This window comes from Vanessa atalanta, chromosome 1 (assembly GCF_905147765.1).
Source record: "Vanessa atalanta chromosome 1, ilVanAtal1.2, whole genome shotgun sequence".
Taxonomy (NCBI): domain Eukaryota; kingdom Metazoa; phylum Arthropoda; class Insecta; order Lepidoptera; family Nymphalidae; genus Vanessa; species Vanessa atalanta.
In genome coordinates, this window is record NC_061871.1 from 8,568,005 (window position 1) to 8,595,069 (window position 27,065).

Genomic DNA, 27,065 nt, shown 5'->3' on the forward strand with positions numbered 1-27,065 from the left:
TTGAACGTTACTATTTTTTAGTATGTATTTTGGGAAATCATATCTTCAAAAGCGCAGACTTTTTAATTACCATTTGCATATGTTTTCCTTATACATGTTGATCAGATACAATTGTTCAAATTTGGAATCGCATTTAAGTAAGTACATGGTTATTGGTAATTAGAGAATGATGAACGAAAAATCAATCAAGTTCGAACCTACAATGGTTGCTATGGGGACCCAAAAAATATACACCAGCTATTGTTTGATACTTCATTTATTTTTTAACAGTTTATCAAATGAATATACAAACACTCGCTACTACTAGAGACACAGCCCCTAAGTTCGCAAACAACGTAGTTTAAGAAATTAGAATAATAAAATTGCTTATAAAGGTAAGTAGCGTCCGGAATATGAAAAAAAATATCCTAAAACTTGGTACAAATTCCAAGAATAATAATTGCAAACACTGACACATTGAACGTGGCGAGACACAAACGTCCCACAAAAGGAATCTCCGTAATCTGAGCTATTAGTACTCCTGTCACTTTGCAGACCGCTAACTCGGGGAGTTCTTTGATCAATAAGCATACAAAATGAACGCGTTTTTCGTCGCTAAAATTATCATTTCAGGGGTTAATAACACAACGGCAAATCTAAGAATATCAGTGTGTCAAAACCCGAAGACCGTGACTGAGGACCGGGGAGGAAGTTGCGATTAAAATAAACCTGGCGATACTAATGAATTTAATTAATTATTTCCTCAGGTCTTACGGACGTAAGCGGGTTGTAACATGTCACTTGATATTATGTTCTTAATAGATAAGAGGGAAAGTTCTGGCGATATGTCTATAGCTGTCCCGTGTAAATGGTTGGATTTTTATTACAGATATTTATTTATTTGTTTTATTTTAAATTAAATGTTTTCGCTGTGCTTATTAAAAGATATTATATATCTTATTATTTAATCAGTAAAAGATACTATTGGTTTTAAATCTAGATTTAAATAAATTTAATTATAAAGATATTGTATTATGCTGCAGCTCTCTAGTTATATCTTAGATTTTATTTCAAATACTTAGGATAAATTTATTTATTTTACATGGATAAAAGTCAAAAGTGTTTCTAAATATTATTTTTCAGTGAACACATTAGACGGAACCCAACGCATAATGATTCAGTGAATAGTCAGACATATGAAATTAATTCCAAGGTCAACATTTATGACGTTTTATTCCGGGACACAAAAATGTTTTCAGCTATAGTGAAAGAACATCTATGTTACAAAAATTTACAAATATATTTATTACACATAATTATTACACAAAGAGAGTGCACGGCGCAAAAGCATAACATTTGAATAAATTAAAAGGTTTCGTGTATTTGGTGTGTAACGGCTAGTTTAATTAAGGCTGTTCCGGTTTAAGTTGTAGTGCAAATTAAAAAGATAATTTATATCCGATAACGTAGTTTTATAACGAATTTCTTTGTTTATATATAAGAATTTATAGAAGTTTATTATTATGTAGATAAAAACGTAATGATCGTTATATTTAAACTGAAACTATTTTTCTTTTTAAACACAAATAACTTTGATTAAATTGGATTAGCATTATGTGATTGAATTTAACGTTTAGATTTTTCTATTAACATAAACATATGTTATGTTTTCGTAGATTAGATTGATAGTTATGTCTCAGCAGGAATGCTGATATACAAAATATTAAACGTAATATTGTAAAGTCAAAATGCTTACATAGACAGAGGTAACGTAGGTATATGTTCGCACCGTAAAGACATGAATAGTTGTTTTTTTAGCATACAGAAACATATCAGCCTACACAATTTTCTCAGCACAAAGATTAAACGAACTCAACAATGTTGCAGACACAGATTAATGAAAGGTAATTCAATTCTCAGAGAATATTTAACCGAACGGGCAATAACAATTAAAACAAAAAGTTCAATGAACTTATTATAATAAATACTAAATATTATTCAGAAATCTTAATACGTAGTTACACAAAAAGTAAAAAAATCAAAATCAAAACTATACGAAATTCGCGTAATTAATCTAAACAAAGGCAAATAAATACACGAGCACATTAATTATTTTTTGATAGAATTTTATTTTTCACATTATATTGCTGAATGGTAAAAAAAATTTAGCGTTAAAACCCTACCATTTCTGTCTGTCTATCATTTACATTAATCTGGATGAAAATTTGATAATTCTAGGAATGTATACAAACGTACGACCCAAAAACTTTACAAATAAAAAAATATGCTTCAATAGTAAACTAGCTAGTTAGTGTATCCATTGCGGCTCCGTCTGTGGTTAATGTCTCAGAATAACAAATTATACAAATCATTGTGTCTCAGACTCGTGAGTGCCACGTCACCGATGCCAGCACCTACCAATTTTCCCCTACCTATAATTTGCGTACTTGTTATATTTAAATAAAATTTTACTGATTTTGGTATATTTTTATGTGTGTTATAATTACTGACGAATTTAAATCAACTTTGGATTTACGAAATTTAATTTATTATAATTTTTAATCTCCTTATTATACATATATTGTCGAAACATAAAGCCTAGAAAAACAACAAACTATTGACATTTATATTTTACGAATGAACGGAAGCGCAACGTATTTTGAATTCAATAGTGTTTTTATAATATTGTTTTTAAGTAGCCTTTTACATTTCACACAGATTTTAGTATAAAATTGCAGGAACAAAAGGGCAATGCCTTAATAATATCGGACGTTTTCATGATTGATTCACTTTGCCAAATAATACTCATAGCGGGGTATTACGTTAATAAAAGGTTGTACTGAATTCAAGGGCCGAGGCGTTTATAAGAGCAAATGTGTGTATGTGCCAGATTGCAAAATAACCGGTCCATTGCGAGTAGCCATAAAGAATTTCATTACGAGGAACCATCTAGTACTTTTCAAGCTGTGGTAACACGAAATAGCAGGAGACGATTAACTGTTTGACATATAAAGCATATTATTTTCGTTTTTCTGCCTGCGGAAAACATTTTAAGTGATTTATAAGAATAAGACGCATCATGCTCTCGCCGGCGAAGCGCCGGAGGCAGTCAGGGTATCATTAAAGGAGCTCTGACATCATCGCTGAAGTTACACGAGCATTGTTGTTATGCGAAGCGCTTAGCGAAAGCAAAGATAGGTTATCAGGTATCAGTGACCCGGAGAGAATTTTAAACGTATTTTAAATCATGAAACTATATACTCGTATTCGTAGTTGTATGTAGGCCGCGAGTTTTGAAGTTCAATGCCGTCGAATTCGTATTACGTGTTGCGATTCGTTGGTTCATTGGTTTAAATGCGATCAATTTTGCAAGCTCCGTGTTAAATGATCCATCGGTCCACGTTCGGAACGATTAGCGGAGTTTAATGGCTGTAATAAAACAAATCATAATTGATAGTTGGAACAATAAACTACTGACGATTCTTTTTTACGAATGAACGGAAGCGCGACGAATTTTGATGTCATGTATGTTTTTGTGAAAAATGTTAATAAAAGGCGTTCGAATAGACCTTGGCGCTTTAGGAAATTTTAACCACTCCTTACATCGCCAATGTGGTACCAACTATAAAGCTAAGATGTAATGTCTCCTTAGTATAGGCATACTTACACCAAATCACACACCCTTCCAACTGGAACACAACAGAACAGCACTACTAATTGTTGCTGTTTGGCGGAAGAATATTTGATGAGTGGGTTGTACCTACCCAGTTGGGATCGCGTATAAATTTTAACATAAAAACAAATTCAGCATTTATAACTCAGTGGTGATTGTCTGGATTTACACTCCCAATCGTCGGTAAAGGTCCACGTGTTTTATCCACTGGGCCTTCACGACGGAGAAAAATTTAAAAATTAATCATAATAATACTTACTTAAGCGGTCACGTTTTTTCTGGTAAGTTTCGTCGAAGAAATTGTTGGTAAAAAAAAGCCAGTGTTCAATGAACTTACGCATATGTGTGAGTGCGTTATACTGTAACATCACTGAATAACACCATACATACATGATTTACATTCACAACTACTTAAACATGGTCCGAAATGATCACGGCGTTCTTTAACCTTTCTAGAATGTTCTTTGAGCATATTACTTTCAGATCGAAATATCTCAACAGTATTTTGCGAAGCCGATGTTTAAGGAAACGGATAAAGCAGATTAGAAACGTGTCAACTCTTTGACATTTTATATTCGATTGTAAGAATTATATGTATTATATTCACAATAATCAAGGTAGCGCTAATTGCCTATTGTTGATCGAAGACGAAATTTGATTCACGAGCTCATAACTGTATTGTGATATCGATTTTTTTGTCTCAAGATGTGATAAAAACTATTGTTTAAAATTAATTCGAAATTGTCTACTCTGCTTAGTAATAGATTTCAAAGTGACATTTAGGTCAATTTTGTTGAACAGCTAACTGTTTCTACAAAGCGTTTTAAATAATTTGTCGGTACTAATGATTAGGTGAAATATTATAGACTAAAATTTATAAAACTAAAATCGCACTAGTCATAGGTGTTACCAAAAGATTTTTTTATCTTTTAAAGTCATTTTCGTATTTATTTTTATTGCAATGATAGCAAATAGTTAAACAAATTCTTTATACACATGAAATATTAATGTGATATTATTTTAATTAAACGAGTAAAGCCAGGAGAGAATTGTGTCCATACGTAGCCGCAGGAGGTATCTATATATTTTAGTTATTGTGAGAGAGGTGATGTCATTATTTTTTGCCATCGTTCCGTTAATGTCAGATGAATTGCTTTTTGTACGCTCTCAACAAATGGTACTTACAAGGCTTCGTTTGCATTTAAATATAGACCGCTGTTAGTACTTATGGTGTTTGCTCAGTTGTTCTTAAGTATGTGCAGGTGTTAAAGCAACCACATATTACGAAAAACAATACTTTTAACTTCACAAAAACATTATAATAAAGATTTTGCATGTATACGGAAGCAAATCTAACGAGTGAACTAGTTAATCAGTTCCTTAAACGTAAATGTAACAAATAATTATTTTAGATATATTGCCAGCTTGAAAAAAAAATAGTTTAATGTGACATTTTATTTTTAAAAGATAATGTTGCTAAGACCGGATAGCGGCAAAATGTAAAATGCTTACTAATTAAAGACGATGATGATCTTTCTTGGCACTTGACAACTTCTATTCTTGTTCGTGGCCAAATTAATCGGAGCCGGAGTGAAAAACAGTTGACGAAGACAGATTTACTTTGTAAAGTTAAATTTATTATCTATTACCTTGTCTTAAGGTTGAGATTATGGTGAGACTTTCAACCGGAGAAATTAGTTTAAAAATTGGCAGGAAGACATCAGTCACTCGCGAGCTTAGTGGGTACTGACGCTCATTCTCATTCTTAGAATATAATAATAATACAAACTCGTGTTTTTCAATACATATACATGAGTATTTTAATATTATATTGATCATAAAATACTTTAGTTATTTCAATTGATTAGAGAGAAAATTTCGACGTCGGTAGTCACACAAAACTGTGACAAAAATTAAGCAATATTGGTATATGTTATTTAGCCCTGAATATTAATATTGACTTCCAGTCAATATATAATACTAACATTAAATGCAAAAGATAATTGTCTGTTAACCAAGTTTTTCATTCAATAAATGAAGCTCGAAAAGCCCTGCTCAATAAATAGTATGTTTATAATTATTATCTACTTACGATGATTATTACAAAAACGGCTTATATATTTACAGTGATAAAAAAATAATATATAGAAAATTATCTAGGATTAATGTTAAATGACAAATTATCGAAGAAAACAAATATTGATCACATTTAATCTGAATTGGCATATCTGACAGGCATCTTATGGAAAATGTCAAATTGTATACCTCGTAAAGTGCGTATCATAATTTCTAATTCAATAAAAAACCACATCTTAAGTATGTGACAGAAGTGTGAGCATTTGCATCGAAGTCAATTCTAAAAGAATTAAAAACTCGTAATCCCGCGTAAAACGCGTAATATCTAAGCGTAAAGTTATCAAGTTTTTTTATTCCTTATAAGAAGACTACACTGTGAATGATACACAAATCTATCTATACCTGTTCACTTATTAAAAAATATACTTTTAAACTCAATTCATTCCAATATAATAATCAGCGCTAAAATATACAGATAAAATTTAGAAAATGAAAACAAGTAACTATCACTACCCAAGAACATAGAATTATGGCCAGAAAAATGTTCTAGGGAACATTACTGCCTAATAAATAGCCTCATGAAATAAGCGACGGTAAAAGTAAATTAAACTAAAAGTTAAAGTACTTTTATAAGAATGAATTTAATTACTAACTTCCTCTATCAGTGTAGAACTTGTTAAAAATACTTGTTAAACATTATGTAATCTCATTTTAAGTCAACTGCAATGTTCTTAAGAGAAATAAAGATATTTAAATCCAAAATCACTTGTTGATTTCTCTGATCAAACTCCAAATTGACGTTGGATTGCCGTACGTTAAAACGAAAAGCATTTAATCTACGAGCCTGGATTAATTATAATTAGTCTTATTCAAAGTTTAACTAGTTCGTCCGTAAAGGTATGCGATATGCTACATTCATATGACGATGCTTAAAATAGCGTTTAAAACGTAGTGGAAATATATGAAGGGCTAACGAGGCTCTTGATATATCATATTTAGATACTTTTATATAAATATTGAATACAAATTATGATAACGGTTGTTACTATGAACTATTAAAAGCATAAAATGCAAGCAGAGAAGAGAGAATTTATCTGTATCAGGATATTACCGCGTAATAACGACGATTTAAGAAGATATGTCAATAAAAGAGACATTTAACTGGCAGAGGCGCCGTCGTTTCGCTACATATCAATCAGTAATGATAGATATTGATAGCAATAAAAGATGGTTGTAAAAACGGACGGCCATAAGCCGATCTGTGTGAGTCTCTCGTTATTTAAAGGAAACCATAAAAACTGTAGCGAAACAAACAGACCACCGCAATGAGTCGCTGCAGTCGGAAACTACGCGGTGTTCTGTGACCACTAAAAATAATGGTTTGTACAGCGGTGAGCACGGTACGTTTTCCCCAAAATAAACGTAATTCAGCCAGCCGAACGCGGTAAAAATATTTTGTACTACTTGCCAAATTCGCTTTAGGCAGACAGGCACGATCTCTCGATTTATCATTTTGCAGTGTACAGAATTTTTAGCAATGTACCCGTCATCTCGTACTATCTTGGCATGATACTATTTCCAATGAGATGCTAATGTATTATTTGGCATGCTTGCTTCTTCGAGTTCAGCCTATCAGATTTCTACATTATTTATTTAGCGGACAAATAATGGTAGACTTGGAAATATATAAAAAACAATTTGCTCCTCAGGTAATTTTTTTTTAATATGGCGTACGAGCAGGTGTTACTATTCAAACTTCGAAAATAGTTTTAGGGTTGGCAATAAAATAATAATAATTCCTTTCACATGCAAAGTTCATTGCATCGATAAGTGCATTCAAATTAGTTCTCTCCCGGAAACGGAATTCCGTAGGAGACCATGATATTCACGAAACACTCAGGGCCCCTACTAACAAATTTGGTCCAATAGCGGGAGAGTTACAGCAACGTGATTCGTGGAGGAAAACATGTCCAGCGCCCGTGACCTAGGGTTTTGTTTGCGTCGCGGTGGCCGTCCGAAAGTACCAGACAGCCTGTCGCCACGAACGGCGGACAAAGACGGATATATCGATGAACGCTGCGCGAGAGGGAGACAGCGCATCGCCATAGTGCGAATATAAAAACTTAGCGAGTCGTGGTGCGTGACGTAAGTCGAGCGATCATAAAACATAAAGCAAATCTTTATGATGATCGATAAGAATTATTTTAGACATACCTACAGTTGAGTTATTGAGATATTATTTTACTGTTTAATGATAACATTGACGGCAATATGTCTTGTAACGAATTGTCACGTTTTTTTTGTCATTTTTCACACATTACCTTCAATTTATCAAAGTAGCGAGCACCTAAATTACTTTATTATTCCTGTTAAATTACTTGTATTATTTTGGCAAACATTCAGATTCTTCAAAACTCTTAATCTATGAACATTACTCAAGCAGTAGCGAACGTTGATGAAATAATAATAAGACGAAACACAACAGACTGTTTCAGGCCTGAATGTCTAGACTTTTCAACCTATTTAATAATTTTATAATACATAATTCAATTTAAACACAAACGTTAAATTGATAATAATGATTAGACTTACGTATATAAACAAAGGGATTGAGGAAACAATCTGAAGCAATAATACTTATATTGGGATTTCGCTTAACTATAATTGTAAAATAAACAACTCTAAGGTAATAAAAACGAAGTGTCTAGTCCTAGTTAGATAATCCCATAGTGTCGCATGTGCATTGAAATCGTTTAAGTGCACGCTAATAAAAGTTATGTGAAATAAGCGACTCGATACTGATCAGCGAATAACAATCGCCTTAAAAGGAATAGGATATGAGAAATAAACTCAAATAAAGACACAAATTGGTGAAAGTATAATAAACTTGGCGGATAGAATGTTAATAATAAAAAACGAATAAAGTGATATCCCCTACATAGCTGCGAATAGTGACGTAATAAATGATATCATCAGGATTGTAGTATTGAGGTTAAGTTACGAAAAACAAGGAGTGACGCAATCGGTTAAATCCAGGATGGTAAATTTTATGTAGCAAGAAGGATGTTTTTATTTTACATGAAAAGAAAAAACGTCTGTCATGGTCAATGTTAAGGTATCATGTAATTTTTTTTGAAATTTTAGAACGTAACTCATTGTAGCGTGACTAAAATCATCAATAAATATTCATTATTTGAGCTAATCAATGGAACCAAAATATTTATGAATGAAAACTAGTTAAAGAACATTATTTTGAGTATCATCATTGTAATATAATAATGATCGCTAAACTCTTTTTTAAGCACTTGTTTAAAAAAATCTTATTTAAATGCAGTCATTTTATTTCATAATATGCATAAGAAACATATTAAGACTTTTTTATACTAAATATTAATATTTTCCCCGATGACATAAACATCATGTATGATATCATAACCAATTATACATTCTGACACTATACATGGAAACTATTTGTAGAAGTTAAGTAGTCTAGTCTAGTATATACCTAGTATGGAGTATTTTGTTTATTCAGGTATAGGTATTTATAAATGTACTTGAAGTTGTTTGAAACGGAATATTCCAAAAGTTTAACAAAATTCAACGTAAAATTTTAGAACATTTTTTCAAAATTTTCTTCCTCTAGATGTAGAAAGACGTGTAAAGAAATATAACGATATCGAATTATTTAAAAGACAAGCTACTTTGAAATGTTAAATTGAGTAAGAAGTAATAAGGCATCGAAGCCTTACAGTAAAGCTCACTTATAAGTAGGTTAAGTACGCCTTAATACCTATTCCGAAATGGACCGCAATTGGATTTGCTTTCCGTATATGTAATTGAAAAGTAAGTCACCTGACCGAGTGGTAAACATAGAAATAACGCAACAAATCAACTAAATAGTGTCGCAATTATTACCAAAAAAAAACGACATATAGCCTTTCGACTGTCAATATTCAAAGGCGTGCAAAAATAAACTTAAAAATAAAAACTGAAACCGGTTTAAGAGAATGACACAAACCCACGCGGCCTGTTTTAGAGCACTTACATAAATCGCAGCAGACGCTTTTATCGCTAATAAAAACTATTTTAAATTTATTTTGGATGCTAATTTATCAAATATATAAAGCGGAGCTGTTGGCGCAGTAAAACATATCGCGAGGTATCCGGAACATGAGACAGTTGACACAGGATTTCAACATTTCGTAGTCCACGGATCGCGGTTTGCCATGGAATGCATAAATCACTAAACAGATGACGACGTGTATTGCGCAATGCGGTAGAGGCACTGTCGCTAGTGTCATAGGAAGATACAATTTTTGTGATTCATCCATACATTCGGAAGATTTTCAACAGTCATCAGACATTTTTAAATTTTTCTTTTATTTTAATTAATGCTCATTCCAAATGGTATGCAGTTGGTAAAGTCTGCTTATTTGATGAGTAAGACGGTGTAAGTCCGTTGCTGTGTCCGGCTTATAATGAATAATTAATTTTATATTTGAAGGTGCCTACTGTAGCTCCAAACTGCTCCCTTACCATGCACAATAAATTTTTAAAAATAATATCTAACGCGTTGTACCTACACTATATGAGATATCATTTAAACAAAAATAAAATTAGAACTTACAATATTTTATAGCGGATATTAGGCATTGAACTAAAAAAGACGATGTAAACTCTTATCAAGAGTTACATAACAACTAATTATAAGAACGTAAACAGTTACATTAGCAACTACATAAAGGGCGTTCAAATAAGAACATCTTATGTAGAACAATAATTAGAATTTACGGATCCTTGAACTGATACTTTAAATTCCAATAATTCCAATCCAGTTAATTAGCGATAATATTGAATGAATGTAGGGTACATAGCAATGGACCTTTACGTAACGTTGTAAGAATAATTAGGATCAGAAGCTTAAATAAGATGTTTTGGATATTAGCTTATGAATAAATGGGGTTACGAACGAGGTATTTTGATTGCGAAGTAGTAGAGAAAGATAAATATTTCGATGGGAACCTCAATATGGTTACAAGGCGTACACGTGCCCAAATGATAGAAAACGATTTATATTAGGTTATCACAATTTATGAAAGCATAAATAAAGTCCTATGACGTTATGTAAAGCTAATGAGCAATTATGAAGTGATTAGATATTCAGATATCGGAGATTTCTTGACGTCAATAATACTTACGACCTAAGACCTTTCTTTCAGTGTGACTAAATCATCATTGAGTATGTAAGTGATATAAAGATATTCTTAACTTAACTACTTCGATATTCATTTATGTAAACAAACTCTTTAAAAATAAAATTCGCGCTTTATAATAGTTTTACTAGAACTTTGTTTGTTAAGCAGAGTAAGCATATAAACAAAATAAAATAAGGAAGTATTTTTTTAACCTACTTTATAAGTATCTATTAGTATAGTTGTAAAATTTTGCAAATGTATGTTATTCCGATAACATTACGAATCGAGGGTTGGGTAGAGGATTCTTTAAAAGCTACTCGTTACGCCACTTTCCATACTCGTTTGTTTTGAAAACTTCGATACATTTGTGCTTAAAGTAGCCAAGGATTGCTACTTCTATCGAGGATATAGATGATATGATAATGTATATCTCAAGGGACACTAGCTAACTGCGCAGGATACATTGTGTGCGCAAGCTAAGGTGCTCTTTCATAACCCGGTGGGACGGCAAACCCGACACGACCGTATAGGGTTCAGGTACAGTGTACACAATTGAAATTTTCAGATTCCGGGCTACTACTGATAATCTACGAACCCAATTACTTTTTATCCGTCCAATCTAGGGTTTGAACCTAAAACCTCCGGATAAGCCGGCTTATATCTAGCCACTAGGCCAACGAGGCAGTTAACAGAAACCTATAGAGGTGGGTACTAGACAAACAAAAAATCATTGTATAGCTTTCTTTAGTCATAAGTTAAATATATATTTCTCATTGTAAATTGTGGTTTATAAATTTCCGACTATTATAACTGTTTGTTATTATATTCCAAGTAACGTTACGCAGTATGTCTCTCATGATATTTTTTTTACTGTCAACGCATGCAAAACATCGTTATCGTCGGCAAACAGCAGCCGTGTCAATGTAAACAAACATAGATAACGCTGATAACTGGATTCACAAAGATGGCTGCGAAGGTTTATCGAATGAAACATGACCCCTTTACGAATTACCCTAACAGTTATCGAGGAACGACATTTAATTAATACAAATAAACAAAATTGTGATACTTATTACATTAAAAGTAATGCATAATGTATGCCAAAAAAAATATCCCTATTACGAGTGTTTTTAGGACTTATCTTTTATGAAAATATTCGTAGATTCGCATTATTTAATGGGAGATGTTTAAAAAGATTAATTTTCACAACAACAATCATTTAACTACTACAGACTGTCAGTTTCAGCCTACAAATAATTGAGTTTTTAGTCATTTGTGTTTAATGTAATATTGATTTTTAATTCAAATCTTTTATAATAATCACATAACATATATCTAACGTGTCATTTCATGGGAATTTCGGCGATACTTATACTGTATATATTAAAAATATATATATTGTAGTAATTCTTTGCAAAAAATAATGTTAGTCCTCATTTAAGTGAGCATTTTCTTTTTTGAGTATAAAATATCTTCAACCATAAATATATTTTTTAATAAATAAAATTAATGTAATGTAATGAACGTGACGTTTTGCGAATACGACAAAATTGAATAACACGAAGTGTCAAAGGAGACATTCAGTGCACGATTACCGAAACAATAAATGATTCATAACATCGCATAATCGTTATCGTAAATGAAGATCGTACCGCGATGCAAGATAGCGGTAATGAAGACTGACTCCTGATAGCATCACAATCGACTATTGTTATGTGTCATTAACTCAACGAATTGCTGCATTCGAATAAAGAATTGCAAAACTATCAAACGCGATTATATTTAAGGCACGTATTTGAATAAATTATCTATAAACTTTGGTTTTAGAAATGTTAAGGTTTAATAACAATTAGAAGAATAATATTTTAATCATGAGCGAACAACGCAACATAGAAATGTTTTGATACTTACAGAACTTTTGCTGTTGTGTTTCGACTTTAAAGTATAAACTCTTGTTAGTTAATGTCTTGTGATTATTTGTCTTTTACGATAACAGTTAATTATACAAACATTGAAATTAGTTCTAAACGGATGAAATGCAAAGTTATTATACGTTTATAATGTGCCAAAATATTATAATATGTGTTCAGGTGTAGGTTGGCAGCTTGCCGACGCGTGCCGTAAACAAGCTATTTCAAATCTCGAATGTTAATTTAATCACGTTATTTATGAAGTCCTTCCTATAGCAGTAAAAGAGAGAATTAAGCAATTACTATGAGTTATTTGGATAACTCATAGTAATTGGATAGTATATTTGGATAGTATATGTATATTTGGATATACACAGAGAATTACAACGAAGCGTAAAATATATAAATTAAGCAATATTTATTATAATGAATCACAAACGTTTAATAAAAGGATTAATTCAAAAATTCGGAAACGTCATACGGTGATGTCATAAGGTTACCATCATGAGTAATGTCAAGTTCAAAATGAGCTGTTTGTCTAGGTTATCTATTGCGGTTTTAAACGAAATGATGCGATTGAATTATGAGGCAAACGCTAAACTAATATTTGCTTTAGCTCATGACTAATTCGTTGAACATTAAGTAACCATCACTGAGGTGGATGACCGCCTGTTTGTCCATAGCGAGGGCAGGTTCATGTATTTAAAGAGACTACAAGACCGTCGACAAATTTGACGTTCACTCACAACTGTCGGACATTAAAGGTGGGGTACGGTGATCTGGTACGTTGGCCGGTGTGACCTATACAAGTGTTTTATGTTTTTGGGACGAATGGTTTTACCACATACCTCCGATTCGGAAAAGATCTCGTTCGTTTGGAAGACATTGCCTTACCTGAAAAAATCAAAAGGAACATTTTTAACTACATAAATTATACTTCAGATATATATTATAGAACATTTACTTTGAAAAATAAATACATATAATTAATACAATGAATACAATCAAAGCACGTATAATATGAATAATAAAATAGATAATAATAATGTTTCCACCAAACATTAAATATGGACAAATGCCTAAATAATTCGATATCAATGTTTGTAATCCTAAATTAATTCACACATGTAAATGTAATGTAATAGTGTTTTCATTGCAAACTTATGTCATGACAAATACGGTGATTATGTTCAATAATATAATGGACTTGTACATATTTGTATGTGTGACTACAAATCTTCGTGTAACGCCATTGAATCTCATTTGTAGACCGCACTTTACATGTGGCAACTGCATGTGAAAATTTTCCACTGTGGAAGCATGGTAACATATTAAATAACACACAGAGTTATGTACAGTGTACTAGTACATGTAAGTTGACGGTATGCCGTGATTTCACTTGGTGGATGTTCTTATTTCCAAGTTGCAATCATTACAATTTTTTTTTCTATATTATATAATTTACAATTAATATTTCATATATTTATTCTATAATAGATTAGCATTTTATTATGTATATTTTAAAGTCATTATATAAAAACAACATGCCATTAAACTCGTGAATACAAACTACGTTCTCATATAATTATTTGCACAGCTGTGGAGTAGTATTGATCGATAAGCTGTTATGCATAAACATAGGCGCAACATGAAAACACCGCTTCATGTTTACGTAAACGTATATGGATTTCGATAAATGCGCGAAATTATCTTATAGCCAAATGAGTTTCAATGACCAAATATGTTTTTGCACGTGTAAACTACAGTGACCACCATTTGTTTTTAAATATTTGTCTGTTATTCTATGAACATTTTTTTATATACTGTAGCAGTAGTTGTGGCATATATAGATTGTATATACAAAAAAAATATTGTAAGCAGCTACATTATTGATACTCTCGTAATCAGAACCACTTTTGATTAAAAAACGACATTGAAATATAAATTGTCTGCCATTTCTTAAAGATTGAATAGTGACAACTGATGCTGGCGTTAAATTAAATAGAAAGGAATAGAAGAAGTGAATTTCATGATCAGTGAATTGAGCTCCCCGACCCGTTGTTATACACGCCCGGTATAACTGTATCACCCTTAGCGATACTATGTCGGCATTGTGCTGCAAACCGTTACGAGTAGGCACCGTCCATCAGATATAAAACATACCGACAGATGGTAACGGTAACCGACGTTTCTTATGCGCTACAGCACTGCCTAAAGACCGAGATGAATATGGGACATTCTAGGCTGAGCAGCAGATGTTATTTGTCCAATGTTAGAATGGTAAGATAAATATATCTATTCAATTTATATATGTGTAAAGGTTTCATTCTAACAATCGAAAATCTCTACTAATAACGACAGCGTATTATTTCATAATAAATGACCCTGTATTTTAAAATAACGTGCAGCACAAGGCTTCACCGGCGTGGATGATCAATAATGTAATTTTTCATTAAAATTAATAAGAATCAGACATCGATTTTATTAATATCTTTAGCATGTCATGTTTTTTTGCGCCGTAACTTTTGCAATCAGTGTCAAAAATAAATACATAATTATATACAAAATAAGCAAAGAAATATTTTAAATTATTTTTGAATAAAAATATTTTTTATTAAAACAAACTGATTATTCTCTGTAGAGTACAGTCTGACGAGTGATGTGATGATGTTGAATAACCCACCATCAAACATGCCTGCCATTACCAAGGTACTTTAATTGTATAATTAGAGGAAAAATATTTGGTGTGTTTCAGATCTACCCACAGCGACTTGCGACGATTTCGACTATCAGTAAGTAATATTATTCTATTAGTTTATAAAATAAAAAAACAAAGTAATGGATAACATTTTATAAATAATCTAAAATATGTATATTTTTTGTGTATTTTTAATTATATTTCTATACGCGGACTGGGTCAATGTTAACGGGGTGCTAATTAGAACACGTTTCGCAACTACTTGCGTCCAGACTTGTCAATCTCAATTAGGCCATGAAGTTGATCGTGGTCAGCTTGTATACATATATATATATGCATACACTGCCGTATTTGATGAACTTCCTAGAATATATCGGATAGGTCAAACGACCGTTTTATACTCTCCATTACATACACAATCACAATAAATATATTTTGATTCCGTAATTTTTTTCAATCTCAAAATAAATAAGTTGTATTATATTATTTTATTAATATTATATTATTCACAAACAAACGATTGAATATCATTAACAATTTTTACAGCGCCATCTATTAACATATAACTGAACTATCCGTATTGCAGTTCGTAGTTTATCGAATAAGCAAATATCATTTTAAACTCGTTGGTTTTTGATTTTTCCAATAAGCTTCTATCATGTTAATGTAAAAATATATTCTCCAAATTATCTTGTCTCAAGTCTGTCATGAATTCTTACATACTAATATTATTAATGCGAGAGTAAATCTGTTTGTTATTATGAATCAAGCTTGAACTCGGAATGACTACTGATATATAAAATACTTGCAAAGCCCGGCAGGCGTCCAGTCTGAGTTCAAGCCAATCGTCACGACAATATTAAGGTTGTCAAATCAAGGATGAAATTTTTGTAAATCTTAGCCAATCAAGAATGGTAATGTAAGTGTCAAAATCAATCATTTGGTGGTGGGGATCTCCCAACAGTAATTTTATCAATAGTTACAAATATTTATTGAATAATCTGGATTTCTATTGGATAAAAAATATATTTATATCATATAATTTTCTTTATTAACAAACTGTACACGTACGAAGCCGGGGCAGGTCGCTAGTGTATAATATAAACACCAACAACAATAAAAATAAATTAAAAAAAACTGAGTTCTCTCAGAGGATTTTGTTAAAGAATATACCTAGTTACAAAATTTCAGCTTAGTATCTGACTAGCTGTGCGTTAATAGCTAATCAGGATAAAATATTTTATGAGTATAGATTTCATAATATTAAATCCTTGTAAAAACAAAATCTACATAAGCGACATTTGCTTCACTTTGTCTTTTTTTTGGTATCAAATCTATCTAATGACAAATCCATTTAATATACTATATGAACTACACGAAGTAAAAATGAGTGATGTACTACATTTTTTATTACAAAATATAAACATACCTACATTATTAAAGTATCTATAATCATTAAATCAGTAAATTTGAAACCACATAAAATTTTAATCCAATTATATTTATTATTTACATATTTAATCTTTTTCCATTGTGATAAAGACTATAAAGTTATTTAATGTAGTATAATTACCTTCACATCACGTTTTTAATTTATAGTTTTGTTTACAAACATTTCAAAGACATTCGGAGACTCGTGTATGACGTAAATAATTGATAAAATATACAGGTTTCAACAATTCAACATTACATCAAATTTAAAATCAAAGTATACTTTATTCAATTAGGCTCTACAAGAACTTTAAAATCGTAATATTACTAGGTTTTTCTGTCTAGGCAATCTCAGTATTCTCATTTATCCCCTCTTCTGAGAATCTGTGTACTGATCGCATTAATAGAAGTATATTTATCCTAAACGGTCTTAAATAAATTTTAATAACATTGGCGTATTATCAGAAGCAGAAGTATACTTAGTTTTGTAGGTTATGACGTCATACGAAATCAAAATGGCTGACTGTTATCGCGATTTCTTAAATCATTTATAGAATATAAATATTTACTATTCAAGATATATATATGTATATTATTATCACACACATATATATGTGACTATCGACAAGATATTCAAAATCATCATCAATCATCGATAGATAAAAGGTGGCCAGAATAAAGTAAAATTAACCGAACAAAATGAATTGAATAATCCCGATATATAAGGAAGATTTAACCTATTTATTTTCTAGGTCGCATTATCCTTGATTATTCTAAGAGCCCTGATTCGAGTCGTTCCGTCCTTCGAATATCTTCTTCGAGAGCTCGTGTTGCTATTCTTGCAGTAATAGGGCGATCAATGTTAGGTCAAGGTCGATTTGTAAGTTATTAACGTTGAAACTCTGAAGTCTTGTATACGAACAGTAAATCAAGGAAGAAATCTAGACCGCCTTCTTGTAGGATTAATCCTTGTATATAAAAGCTCAACCGTAATTATTGATTTTATACAAGATTATATTTAAGATAAAAAAGTTTGGATTGAAAATTTAATTGTACTATACTGAAATACTCTACTTTAAATGATTCCCATCATTTAAAGTAGAGTATTTAAGAGTACATTTTGAGTTTCTTGCCGGATCTTCTCGGTTGAATCTACTTTCCGAACCGGTGGTAGCTTTGCATTTAATTTAATACTGTAACATGACGATTCAAAGGTGCTTTTATGAGCCTACTAGAATAAAGAATATTTTGATTAAACAGCCTAGTTTTATTTAAATCTCAAACGAACGATAGAGAATAATCTAAATATTCGTAATCTCTTCATCATAGATGTTTTTAAAAATGATTCGTTTGTAAACCAGATTTCCTAGTTGTATTACGACATTTGCATAAAATATAAATATCATACGTTTAAATTCTAAATATATCCAACTAATTTTAAAATATGGAAAAAAGTAGCGTAATATATTTTTATAAAATGTAAATTTAAAACAGTATAATATGAAATGTTTACTTTAAATATCTACCGTTGGCCTTATAATTGTAACACGGTGGCTTACGTAACCTTCATTTGACAGCTGCAAGTCTTGGAGGAAAAACAGTCATTACAATAAGTAATTAATGTAATCATATAAAATATCGAGTTGAAATCAGAACTATGCCAGTTAGTATGTTTTTTTTTTGTACTATTTAACACGTTGTATAACCTACATTTTGCTTAGGTTTTGTGTAATATTAATTTACATAAGGAAATATGATTTTAATTATTTTTAAATGCGGAAATTATTTTGATCATGAATTAGTGTTTATAATTTTATAAATGCTCGAACCCCTTGAAAAACAATAAGCATGCCCAAGGAGCGATATCAATAAAATCGTTTGTATTGATTATTGAATCTAATTAAAAAAAATTTAAATTGCCCAAAAAATAATTTTCGGCTAAAAGATAATCAGTTGTATCCTCTAGACAAGAAATTGACATTGTTACACGGCTGTTTCTTGGAAAGCACGTCCGCTCGTAATAGATTGACATTCTATAGTACTATCAGACTGAGTCTGTGCATGTGAAAAACATTTTGAGAAATAATTATACTCTACTAAAATAACGTGGATAGGACAAATCGTAGAAATTATGACGTCATTGATAGACATAAAATTATAAATATTAAAATATACCTAAGCATAAAGTCATAAAATTGAAAGGCGATATTTATTTTGCAAGCAACCTTTCTTTCGATGTTAAAATCAATGTCTTCATCAATCTTTCTTGACAAACAAGCGTTACATAAATATAAAAAAAGTGATGGAATATACCCGATGGCATGTTAATTGACCTTTTTTGTAAGCAATTTGTAATATTTGTGAGAACAGTCAAATCAGATTTAAACATGCAAAGACGTCTACTACATTTATATGTAAAATTATATTACTATTTAAGTTCAGAATTAAAGAATCGAGAGCGATGATCTATTTGTGATATAGAAGTTATATTTATATTTATATTTTACGAAATATCTGAATCTTTATAGGGATGATATAAAGATTCGGATATTTCGTATAATCGAGATAAAAATAATTAAAAGTGAATGTAAAGGTTTAATGGTAGCGTCTAATGCAGGTCAATTTAGGCTTCGTCTCGTCTTGGATCCTACAAATTATTTTGTTGTGACGAAATAATTAATATATAACCTCGGATGACGGTGTTTCGTCCTATCTATGAATTGGTATTTTAATAAGTGTAAGCATTTTACTGTAAAGGCGTTATATGTATAATTTATTCTAATGTAAATAATTCAAAAATAATTATGAAATATTTCGAAAGGAATAAACGTTAGACGAAAACAAACAATGCCTGTGCTGACAGAACAAAAGTAGTTGATAAAGAAAATTGTCACTAAACCTTCGAATCGAGGGTTCGATGAAGAAATATTGTAATGCACATATTTCTAATATCTCGTTTTAGATCACGACAAACAAATCACAGGATTATTTCCCACTTTGACCTTTTACAAAATTATCTTTCAAGCGAATTTTCATCGAAACCGGAAATTGTGATGATATGTAACACATTTAATCAATTCATACCTGTTTTATATCAACTTTCATAAATAGATTCTAGCACGTGACGTTTCCTGTCTTAAAAATTAATATTGAAATACTGTTCACCATCAAGAAGTCTCAACGCATATGCGCAATAAAAAGTGAGTATCATATGTGTTACTTTGTTTTAAATATAAAACTACAGCTAAGGAATTTATGTATGTATTTTAATTATAATAAAAATATCCATTACATCGTTAAATTAAATAAAATTTATTTAATTTAACGAACCTACATTTTGAGCGTACTGTATTTGGTTCAAAATGGCACATACTAGGTTTAACATTAGTAATAATATAATATTAAACTCAATATAATATTAAATTTGCCCGATATTGTTTATAACAATTATTATCATTCACTTTTAATACTGCAATCAAGTTGGGGAGAGAGGCATAATAAAATTAATAAACATAAACGAGAACCACTATGAACTACTTTCTCAATAACAATAATATAAATTAAATATATCTTTCGAGAAGGTTAATATTCATAAATGCATATAATGTAGCCAACTCTGATGTCATCTCCAAGATTACTTTCGTGTCAAGACCATTCTTAGGAATGATGACAGATTATGTGGTTAAAGACATTTAAAGCGGTTTGGTTTACAACACCTCGTAAACATAGACTCCATATTCAAGTGTAATTCATGGCTCAAATATAACTTATATTGTAAGTTATCTCACCTTAGTATTAACTAACGCTAGCCACGTAGTATATGGCACTAGAGACCCGAGGGTTAAATATTTAGTAAAAATATTTTTTTTCGTGGTAACGAATCATCACGAAGTTTAGAAATTGACAGTGCTCATAATTTGAAGACGTTTCCGGGTATCTTTATTTTTTTTTCTTTTTAAAAAAACTTACCTTCGCGTGTTTGGCTTAAAAGTCGACAATAAACCTAGTCAATTTTTAAGTGACAATATACCAAGTAGACAAGAACTTTTGCTGCTCGTACATTGTTAGAAGGTTCTGGAGCTTAGTAAGGAGCGTTAATGAATTTATGTTCTTATTACGATGATAAAAGTTTCAATTTTAAATGTTTGTCCCTGTAAATGACGTAAACAAGTTCCCGTCCTTGTGCGGTCTGTTGCGTAGAGTTCCCAAGGCTAAGGCAACAAGTGGGATTAGTTTCAATGTCATATGAAACTACAGGAAGTTTATGTATTCATTGTGTAAGTACATAAGTAGTATGTAACTAAGATTTATTGTTGTTGTTAATATAATCTGCGACTTTGTATGTGTATAATATTATTTAATGTTTGTTTGCGAACTTATGAATATTTAATGAATGTTTCGTTTTGAATAACGAATTATTTGAAGATGAAGTTTTGACACGAAAATAAGGAAAACGCATATTGAATCCTTTTTTTTTGCGGGCTGCACAAGACCGCTCGTTGTGGCGATCTTTTGGGGAGGCTGGACATAGTCCAGCTGTAGACGTCTTTCGCTTGAGAAATGAGATGAGTTTATACCCACCAACCAGTTAAATACTAGCTCGAGTTTAGTGTATTGAAGATTTATTTACATATATGAACTTATATTTTATATGCCATTAATTTACAACAGAACGGTTCGATTTTGAAGTCCTATATAACCAATACGATGCACCTTTTCACAAATATCCCAAGATTAAATCCGGTAAAAGTTGTTCCAACTTTCCTGTCAACGAGAAATTTTCAACTTAAATGACGGGCGGTTACCAGTTCGAGCACGGTAGAAGAATTACAGATTGATTTACCCGTTCCATAATACATTTTCGGCTTCATTACCGGTCACGAAGCGTCTTGAACACGGTGCTAGGATCGCCAGGTCGTGACTGCGAACGCTCTCTATCGGTACGCCGAGAAATTTAATGAAACTTTATAAAATATTATGTAATATTTCTTATTTTATAAAGGACGGGGCATTTTCTATTAAATAAATGTTATAAAAACGTCAATGATAATAGTTGTGTGCTTATGAAAGTTATAACTTAAATTCAACTTTACAAGAATAAGGCGGTAGTGGTCTTCTTTCTATATATTTAGTTAGGTATTTTAATTTTGTAAATTTTCACAGCATGCTAGCTTTTATATGACAAAAAAATTGAGTTTTAAGAAATACACGAGCATAGCTCGGTAAAGGATTTTAGCAGATTTCAAAATCTATCTTCTATATATCATAATCTACTAATATTATAAATGCTTAAGTAACTCTGTCTGTCTGTCTGTTTGTGTCGCTTTCGCGACCTGAAATCCAAAGGAGGATATACGCTTATATGTACTATATACCAAACACTTGACGGCCAATCCTAAAACGCGAAAAGAAAAGCCGTCCCAGTTCAAAGGATATTTAAGGGTTGTAATAAAATATATTTCAATAGTATATATAAATATATAGGGAGACTAATTTATAAAGACGAAAACTAGTTTTAAAATTCAAAATAATATATCGTCTATTATAATGCATGGCTGCATTAGATTAGGCGAAAGCTCATGGTGCGTCTCTACTGAAATACAAATTTTTCACCGTTAAAATATTTAACATAATTTATTTAAGATATCCGAGAATTGATACAATGTTGCTTGTCTTATTATTACAAGAGTTGCAAAAACAGACATCGCAAAATATTACCGTGAGAAACTCACCATAAGAAGTGACCTAAAAATAATTCGACTACGCCTGCTTGATTGACGGCAACCGTAACATGATGAATCGCGAATACCGAAACTATGAGATCGGATTGAGGCTTTTTCCGGACATCGAACTCTACCATCGACCGTTGCTAGGCAGTATGTAACGGGTCATATTGAAGTATATTCGGGTACAGCAAATCGAAATTTGCAAGTAATAATTATTAACCACTTTCAACAAATAATTTGAGTAATAAATGTAAACAAGGTTTATAATCCTATGGCAGTTTTTCACTGGTAATATGATGGACTGTTTGTAGTGTATTTTTGATTGACAATAACCGATCCAACCTGCTTTAAAAGTAGCATAAATAACAGTTTATTAACTAAATTTATTTGATTTACCCATTTCTCTATCTAACGATCAATTATAAGTTTTGCAACGGTATTGTGATTTGTTACCGTTATAAATGTAACAGTCAACAAGTTATACTTATGTTATATAAAAAAAATTTAACTTGTTTTTTTTAATAGGGTTCCGCAATGAGAATTGTAGTACCATTACTGTCTTAACAATCTAAGCCATGAAGTGCTTTTAAATTAATTAACATAAAAAAAAAAAAAAATTTTCAATGTCTGTCATTAACTTTATATCATTATATGAGTTTTATTTTATTATTTAATAAAATATCAAACGATATATAAAGCTTTCAAAAACGTAATACAAATTAGACCTATTTATTAAACAAACGTTTCTAGGCCACAAATACATGAAGTAACCCTGGGTAATCTCGATAATCTATGTTAGTAGAGAGCGTAGAACCGGTGCTAGCTACCCCCCTTATAAAATTAGCGTTTTGAAATGGATGTATAAACTTCTAGTTGAATACAAGTCACCTTTCGAGTAATCCGTACATTGATCAAAATATTATTATTGTTTTGACGAATGTACGAATTAAGATTGTGAAATCATGTGATTTACCATTACAGAAATTTGGATCTATGCTTACACTTGGGTTTAAAATCTTAGTGCCATAGTTTATCGCTATCTGAGTTCCCAATATACTATTAGTATGAAATTATTCGTTGAGTTACGAAAACATGACAAACGACAAAACAAACTACCTCAATGTCTAATATTAGTTTAAAAAGATATATTTATATTTTCCTTATTATAATATATTAAATTAACACTCATTTTAGTTTATTGGTAAACATCAAGTTATGGAATTAAGAATTTAATAAATAACAATGGTTTCCCTTTCCCGTGGTCAAAACGCAAATTACTGAGGGGTGATGTAACCAAGACACTTATGTAATGCATATATTTGCATATATGACTAAATGTTATGGTCATAGCGGCCTAATACCGGTTTATATGAAAAAAATAACAAGTTTAATTCGTTTCTAAACAGTTCTTTTTCCCACTACTTATTTTTTGACTGGGTGCAATTAAATGCAATTATTTAATTTCATTTCATTAAGATTACAAAATATTAAAAGGTAAAAAAATACGTTCACTTTAGTATAGAATTGAATACAATCATAATGTTGATAAATATTGATACTTGATCAATTAATAGTAAAAGGTGAGATAACATGAAAATTTGACTTAAGATCTCAGTAATGAAATGTACATATGTATTTATGTTATTAATTTACAAAATATTTCGTATTGAAATCATTAGTCATTACTAAAGATGTTTTGCTAATGTGTTTAAACTTTAATAAAAAACTAAAATAAACGGAAAATATGTACTTATTTTTCTTATGAAATAAATGTATGTCGTATAAGTTTTTAATATAATGTAATTCCAGATCAAATGGATATACCTTTGGCACACTATGCGAAAGGAAGGCATGCTGACTGACAGACTGATGATGATGATCAGAGATAGTTAATACTTTACAGAATTTCTTGACAGATAAATCTAATTACAGTCCATTCGGTTCAGTGGATCTAAAGTTGTAAAACTTGACTATATACGCGTTATATTCTTATTTCACCTTTCTACATTTAATCATTTGCTAAGTTTATAACATTTGGGTTATTAGTTAAGAATTAATTTATAACTTAAATCGCAAGATGCTTGCTCTACCTTTAGAGCTTTTGAAGCACTTGTTGTTGAAATATTTAAAGGAGCAATCCACCTACAAAGGTATGAAAAAAAATTCGAGATACGAATATAATACGTAGTCATATTTCATAAAACATTTAAGTGCGTTTTAAATTAAACAATAACTTCGATTTCGAAATAAATTATAAATATGCAAATCGACGGAAACTATTATTAATGCTGACATCATGTTAAACAATATTTGCCTTATGCGTACATTGCATTTTAATAAAATAGCATTGCACTCTGTTGTCACTCGTAATAGTTTTAAGAATATAAGAAATTGGTAAGTAATTAGTATTCTTTAAAATAAGGTTTTTGTATACGAGACGATATAAAATACCAAATATATCATTGATTTTGAGCAAATCGAGGAGGTACTCATACATATGATCGATTAGTTTGCTCATTCTATATAAATTAATAACTACTGAGTTTTTTGTCAGTATTTTGTTAGAAGAATCATCATGTGAAAGTTTTTTATTTTATATTTATTTATGAACAGTTCGTTCAAATTTACACCGTTATGACAGCACCAAGAGTAATCATAACATAATTATAATATATAGTAATTTATTAAAGTTAGTGATTGTAATTTAGCCATAAAACCCTTAGGCAATATTATAGGTCCCGTACCAATATCTGATAGTTTCTGAAACTATCAGATATTGGTACGGGACCTATACGTGGTTAGATTAATATACATATCGAATGGAGCCCCCGCCTATAGATTAACTACGTATTTAACTATTTTGGATATTCACTACGCTTGAGATCCAATTTAACCCTTATTTTCATGAAATATGTACCTACTACTATAAAAACTATTACAAAATAAACATCTAACAAAGCAATAGAAATTTGATATTGTAATAATTTAAGTGCTGCCACACTTATATTTGAAATGAATACAATAATAATGAAATAATTATTATATGTACCTACTTAATTGTTCTGAAACGCTTGTCTTGCATTTTTAGTCAATGCAATTCAGCTAAGAATTGTTGCATTCTTGCTACTATTATTGGCAGGCATTAGTTTTCTAAAAACCATATTTTAAAGTTTAAAAAAAAAAACATTTTGTTTTTAAAACTGGTTAACTAGCTACTACGTTGTGTGCGATTAAAAAAATAATGTATTATTCTGATACCTTTAAACATAAGAGCACAAAAAAACGTCGAAACAGATACCAGATTACGTGTCCGCCAGTAGTGCGCACCGCCGCATCCTTGCCATGACATCCAGAGGCGAGTCAACAACCTCGAGCAAAAAGATTGCGGTGAAAAAAAAAACGCAATAACTTCCCATTGACAGCCGCCTTCTATTCTCGTCGCATGACATAAGCACTTACCCGTAGTCCCGAATTATGAGCGAGTTATAACAAACAACGCTGCGCCTCTAAAATGCCGCATTTAGAATGTGTTATGAGTTTGTGCAAACATTGAATTCGAAATGGATATATTATAGCGTTTACCTAAACGACCGGATCGACTCGACTTGATCGAAAAAATCTTATTAAAAAAAACGATTATCACCTCATGACTCTCCATTCTCTGTTTCAATAAATAAGAGTAATATATTAAGCTCAATAAATACATAAATATATTTTCCCAAACTCGTACGCTCTATAAAATGCTCTCTTCATGGAACCATTGCTCTTATTGTTTTTATATGATTGTATGAGGAACATAACGTAATTAATTTTGTTAGCCTAATCAGATAAAAGAATACGGAAAATCTAAAATCGCACATAAACACAATTTGTTCAATAGTAAAAATAAAGATCACCTGATAGAGCAAGTGAGCTGTTAGCAGGAGATGTAATTACTAGTATATGTTGATTCATCGATATTTCTTGAACTATAAGTAAATGGAACGGATATATACTTTCAACAAGACCCTTGTTAGACATCTTATGGATCTGATTTAAAAAAAAAAACTACGGTGTGTAATTAGAAAGTTATCATGTTTTCAAGATTTTTCATGTTTTGGTATGATTGTTTTTTGTTTAAAATTAGTGAAAATTGTAAATAACACAATGACATTTATCATCTTAAAATAATATCTCTTACAAATGGTAAACATTTTAGCAATTATCTCGTATACTTAGTATAAAAAGTCTTGAGAGGTTTAAAAGTCAGTGAAATAAGCGAGAGATAGTTAAGCTCATTAACGCTTTTACAGTGTGGTGTACAATTAAAATTAAAATTCCCCTGTAGGCGAAATCTGAACATAATATACCGACAGTTAAAAATTTAAATTATACGCA

At 30.9% G+C, this 27,065-nt stretch overlaps 1 protein-coding gene across 5 annotated transcripts in view; it reads right to left on the bottom strand.

Moving 5' to 3' along the window:
• LOC125077859 (protein bunched, class 2/F/G isoform-like) overlaps positions 1 to 27,065 on the bottom strand; it is a 127,649-nt gene that overhangs the window by 41,218 nt on the left and 59,366 nt on the right. For 2 of the 5 annotated variants that reach the window (XM_047670603.1, XM_047670524.1), the window contains one exon: positions 13,709 to 13,727. The exons of the other annotated variants lie outside the window; for them this stretch is intronic. In XM_047670603.1, the coding sequence (XP_047526559.1) occupies positions 13,724 to 13,727 (4 nt within the window). In that variant the 3' untranslated portion in view covers positions 13,709 to 13,723. Of the gene's footprint in view, positions 1 to 13,708; positions 13,728 to 27,065 lie in introns of those variants that run through there. 5 annotated transcript variants of the gene reach the window in all.